The following is a 6,000-nucleotide window of genomic DNA, read 5'->3' on the forward strand; positions in this document are numbered from 1 at the left end:
AAAGCTACACAGGCTCTGTCCAAGGGCAACAAAATACGACCGATCAGCAATTATCTCAACTTCATGGAGTCCCTACTGTTTAAAGTCTACATGCCTGCCAAATAAATGGTCAGAACCATATAAAGAGCACTTGTCATTTCCAAACTTTTTGTACAAATAAAAAAACCGAACAAGATATAAAATGGTATTATGTGTTATTAATTGTCATCTAACAATCATCTAACTCTCAGCAAGAAAGCAAAGACGTGCAATAATCCTCAAAATAAAAGGTTTCACAAGAATAGAGACCTACAGCCAGGCTTGGAGCCCACACTGTAAATATACACCAGAAAAACACAGCTGATGGATGGATGGATGAAAACATTAAGATTTGGCCTCAGGGTGTTGACAGACAAAGGACCATGTTATTAGATTGGTGTTATTAGAAGGTGGAAGCTAAATGTTCCTGTGTTTTACTGTAAGACATGTTTAAGGGTACGATACATAATGTAAGATAGGATATAGATGAAGAGATATGATACGAAATTTTGACCTGATGATGACACTAGATAACCCATGAAGAAAAATAGAGCTATTTTGGTGATCACCTGACAGACAGTGTCATCCCTGTAGCTCTGGGGCGAGGTGTAAATGTCTATAGACTCACCACAACAAGCTTTGTTTGCTGCTGAGAAGGTGAAAGAAAAACTCCAGGGTATGTAGCCTCTTCCTACCTTAACTTCAATCATCTCTTGCAACCTCCCACTGTCATTATTCAGCTGACAGATCCAAAGGAAATCAATGGGAGAGCTTTGCAGTACTAATTGCATCATCCATCTGTCTGTGTGTCTCAAGGAGCTGTACTAGCTTAGGGTAAGCAGCAGCATAAGGTACCAATCAACCTGTTGTGTCTAAATATGGAAGAAAAAGTCCCATACACTCAGGTTCAGTCAAGGAAATACCACAAAATAGTTTTGCTGTGATTGTTCACAGACTGCATTAATGATGCCTTAGCAACACATTTTAACGATACACTACTAATATTCACCCTGCGCACATGTCTGTACTTACATGCAAAATTTCTTATTAACACAAGAGTTGATATTTACCAAACTTAGGGTTTCTCCAGAGACCTATTGGAGCTGATTAATCGAAAGTCAAAGGTCAAGGTAAAAAAAAAAAAAGGTCCACAATCACATTATCAAAGACATATAACAGGGAGACAATCTAAAGCTTATAACGAATAGATCATGACTCCCCACCTCATGATATCATATGACATCATGAAGAAGTCACACAGAAGCCGGAAAATGATGAATGAACCTAAAAATGTGTTTACTATATGTGAGGAATTGTGTCACAATGAAGTCAGAAAATGACCTAATATACTGTTACATCCTGATGGCTTCACTAAGTGCTGGCATCTTATGATTGCAGTCTGTCTGTCTGCATGTGTTAGCCATGTCTGGAGAAGCGTTCATTTCATCAACATCAGTGGTGTTGCAGATCACAACAACGGCACGTTGAAGATGGGCAATGGTACTGATTCTCCTGTTCGGGCTTCTGTGTACTGAGCTGAGCTTCACCGAACACTGATTAAACAGGTGAACAGCTCTTTGTGCAGCAGCAGCAGCGGTGCAGTTAAGGGTTCTGTGGACTGAGTCCTGTCGTCGGTCGCTACTTGCTGCGGCTGAATTACTGCAGGTCAACCACAGAGAAAGCAAACAGTCCTTTCCAAACAGGCAGGTTTTCAATGGGCACTGCATTAGTCATTATAATATAAAAAACATTAGCATTGCCTGATTGGGGTAGATACAGCGCGGGTATCACCCCTCCGATGCTTTGTATTGGTGACTATTTTAAACAGTCATCTGACAGAGGTAACACAATAAAGGAGATGACGTTCTTGCAATTCTCTCAATTGGCATCCGCTGCAGCCTGCTATCTCTCTCCTGGATCTCACATCTGAGCTTCCCAAAGTACCCAAAAGCCACTTGTGAGAAGAGGCTCTATATTTGGCAGCCATGGATTCATTCCTGACATCCTGAGCACACATCCCACCCAGTCAACATCCTGACTCTTGTCTGCAAACAGCCCGGCGACAGTAAAGGTGTTTTCCTGCGAAACTGCACTTTACGGAGGTGCATTTTTTCTACCGACGCTCATTAGCACATCACTGTTGAGGAAAAAACAGCACATAAATGGGGCACTTACTGTATAGCTTGGCTCCTTTGAGATGTATACAATCTCGTCCCCCCCCCCGACAGCCCATTACAAGGAAATTGTGTCCGAATGTTTTTCCTGAAAGCCTTGTCAGTCCCTGCATGTGTTGAGTGTTGTAGACTGGTGTAGGTTAATGGCATGTTGTCATATGCAAAAAAACCCCACAACCTTGCTTCTATCTGTCAGATAGAAGGGAAGTGTGTGGAGATCTAATTCTGCTCAGGGGAGGAAATCAATATAAATGTTACAGCCCCACAGTCACAGTGGGAAAGACAAACACAAAGCGTCCACAGCCTGTGTTCACGCTGAGTACCCTACATTTAAGCTAAATGATCTGGTCAGCTCATGAGATCATCCGAGCTCTCTTCTGATCACAAAGACAAAAACCATGGAAAGCTGAGCAAAGCCAGAACACCTCAAAATGAATCTTAGACAAGAGGGAGGAGGGGGGGTAATTCAATCTGGAGCTCTGTGTCTGCTGAGTATGTGGACAATGACATCCCAGTCTATTACAGGAGAAGATCACACATACACAACACATTTTGTGCTCATTACATTCAAAAAGAGTTCAAGTAGAATCTCAATATTCCTGAAGAATCTGTTATGGCAGAATTCAAAGTTTCAAGGCCTTTGTGTGTTTGCAGCCGTTTTGAGTTAGATGGAGATAGACGAAGGCACCGCGGCTCTGCTGTTCAGAGCTATGCCCACAGGGGATGGTGTTTGGCTAATTGCTGGGTTAGGGGATAGAAGGTATGGATAATATTTCAACAGAGCAGTATGGCAGGAAACAGAAAGAGGGCCAGCAGGTCTGAAGATGCTCCGATGGTTATCGGCGTCAGGAAATGGTCGCCCACCCTGCAGTTTGGAGCAAAACGTTGGTGGATTTGAGGTCATTAAGTCAGTCACACGGATTGCGTGACCTGGCTGAAAGCACGTGGTCCCTGCGATGTGACAACCACCAGCGTGTTTCCTTATGATGAGCGCTGCTAAGAGGAGGCAGCAGGTGGCCATTCAGACAAGCAGAGAAAAGGCTGCTGAGCGTGGATGAACTCTCTCCTCTGGATGATTGCTACTAATAGGTTTCCATTAACAACATGGGTGGTGAAAGTGATGTCTTCTACTGGGTTTAGATCTGTAGAAGTCCTCTGTTGCTGCTTTCCCATGCGTCGAACTCTGGACATTTTCCTGACATTATATGGAAGGGCTTGAAGGCAAATGTCCATGTCAGTTCCACAGGACATTTTCTGGGACCTTCCTGTGTCTGGTAAAATATCCAGAAAGTGTCAGAGTGAGCCCATATGAGAATGTAGCAAGACAATGTCTGGAAAATTCACAACAAGCAAGTGGGGTGTTTTAATGATGTTTTTAATATGCAACAGATGCAAAAAAAACGAAAAAATAAAAGGAAAACAAATATCTCTTTTGGTGATATGAGCCGCCAGACATTTTCCATTTGTTGTGAATGTGTCCTCTGCTGCAGTTTTCATGTGTGAAAGGCAAATTCTCTCCTGACATTTTCTAGAGTTCACGTCTGAAAACGGCTTCTCTGTGGTGGAGAGCTGAGGCATCCAACAGAAAATTATCATACGCAATTCAAACAAATACTTTAGTAGAAGTCGCACACCGAAGATCTTTTTTTCTATAGTCTTTCCTGCTCGTACCATAAGTCAGTGTGTTGCTGTCTTTTGTCTCTCCTAACAGACATCTGTAAAGACATGCTCGCTGCCACTGGAAACTACGCTCAGCCCGAGGTCACCACTCTGACCTGATGCTGATTGGCCACCAGGAGGAAGAAGAGTGTGAACCCGCAGTGGAGTCCAAGCTGTTCAGAGATTCACCCTGATTTATTTTCTGTCCTAAATGAACTGCAGACCTGATTCTTTTAGTCATGACAAAGTCTTGTTGTTTTGTTTGGTTTCGGTCATACATCCTGGACCTTGTGGTGCTGCAAAGCAGATTTGCCATAGGTGCATTCATTTACATGTTACAGAGCATTTTGCATGTATGCATGATCAATTATTGTAAAATGTACTGTACCATTAATTCACTGTTAATACACTTAACTGTCACTGGTTGTCGTACAGACCCCGAGAGTGTATTTTCTTGTCATGACCGGTGAAGTTTCTGCCAGAGCTGGAAGAGTTTTGGTTATTTCACACAAGGGATTTGGTTTTCATCTGTATTCTTCTCCCTGGTTTGATGAGAAATGTGACATATTTCTATCCAGCAAACAGGGTTTAGCAACATTTGAATCTGCATCAGGATTTGTCACTGTTAATCAAATCTCATCAAACCACAGCGTCCTGACGAATCTTATTAGTTTTAGGTCTGTAGACTTTAAATATATATTTTTCACACTTCAGCTTATTTACTCATGAATGTTTCATGTTATAGAGGACAGGTTGAGATATTTCAGGGGCTGTAATCATGAGGCTGTCTGTTTTAATTGCTTGGCAACCTTCTTCGCTCATGAGATTTGGCGTTTGTTTGCGTGTTTGTCCGTTCATGTTTGTAGTCCTATGTACAGAAACAGTCACTTTGAGCTCTTTTTGGAACTCAAAACACTGCCTTCTCGCTTTGGATTCGTGTCTTATATCCATAAATGTCATCAACTGTCAAGTAAGAACACCAAGACACTTGTAATTATGAGTCTGTACAGCAAAACTGTAACTGTGAACTAGGATTAGATGAAAACTTGAAATAATTTGTTTGATTCTCGACCGAACAGACCCAGAGTTCTATGTTGATCATCCGGTCTCTGCCTTCTGTCGTGCCACTGCTTCTTAACACTGACCACAGGGCCAACGCGTAGATATCCTTACAAGGGGACACAGCCGTGGTTATGAATGCTGCTCAGGCAACACATTGTTTGTAAATCCTTGTACAATAAGAGAAAAAAAGGAGCAGTATTGCCTGTCTATTACATTAGCCGCATACAGTTGATGCATCATTACGGTTGAGTCAGGACCAAAGACTCCAGTAGATCACATGGTAGATTTTCAGTACCATTGTTAGTAAAACATACACGCAGTGCAATGCCATCAGTTCCACTTGTGCCTCATGTTGAGTAATGGAGCTTAGATATGTGCAGTGACTTCATTAGATTTGGTAGAAACCCTCTGTAGTAGCAGAAGGAATGTTTCTTTCACTCGTGACTTATATAATATGTTCCTTGTGGTCGACCATAGTGGCCTTATGTTTAATGAACAAAGAGAAACTTCATTTCATCTTCATTAGACTCTGTTTCTCTGCTGACCCACAGCTCTGTAATTATGTATAAGCACAGTTTCACGTATGTAGCACAGGACAATATTCTGGATCATTCCTTTGACTCTGTTCTCCTCCTCTCCTCTCTAACCCTAACCATCTCTGTAGCAGATTATCATTTTGATAATTCACGTTTTTAGCCTCATTTTCTCTTTTCCTCTGTTGTATATATACTCGAATGTGATGGAGAAGCACAGAGCACGTCAATTTCATTTCTCCCCATTATGGATTATATAGGTGACTGTTATGGTGTCAGATGTATGCGTGTGAGGGAGTGTGTGCGAGTGTGTGTGTGTGTGTGTGTTGTATAATGTAGGCATGTGTTTCTTTGCAGAAATACAAATAAAATCCATTTCCCCTCCTGGTGTGGAATATGAAATCTCATTGTTTACGTGCACTCTTGTTTTTATTTCCATTCACAGCTTGCTCTGTGGAATCTGAATTTTGGTCATTAACTGCACAGTGTGCGTCAGTACAGTGAAGCTGTTATACTGTACGACTATTTATCCCAGTGACACACAAGTGCATTCT

General features: G+C 41.9%; 1 protein-coding gene across 1 annotated transcript in view; it reads left to right on the forward strand.

Moving 5' to 3' along the window:
- kcnc4 (potassium voltage-gated channel, Shaw-related subfamily, member 4) overlaps positions 1–5,435 on the forward strand; it is a 20,097-nt gene extending 14,662 nt beyond the window's left edge. Inside the window, exon 4 of the mRNA XM_034592031.1 lies at positions 3,904–5,435. Within this exon, the coding sequence (XP_034447922.1) occupies positions 3,904–3,971 (68 nt within the window). The 3' untranslated portion in view covers positions 3,972–5,435. The remainder of the gene's footprint in view (positions 1–3,903) is intronic.
- Positions 5,436–6,000: the final 565 nt, after the last annotated feature.

Source organism: Hippoglossus hippoglossus, chromosome 7 (genome assembly GCF_009819705.1).
Source record: "Hippoglossus hippoglossus isolate fHipHip1 chromosome 7, fHipHip1.pri, whole genome shotgun sequence".
NCBI lineage: Eukaryota > Metazoa > Chordata > Actinopteri > Pleuronectiformes > Pleuronectidae > Hippoglossus > Hippoglossus hippoglossus.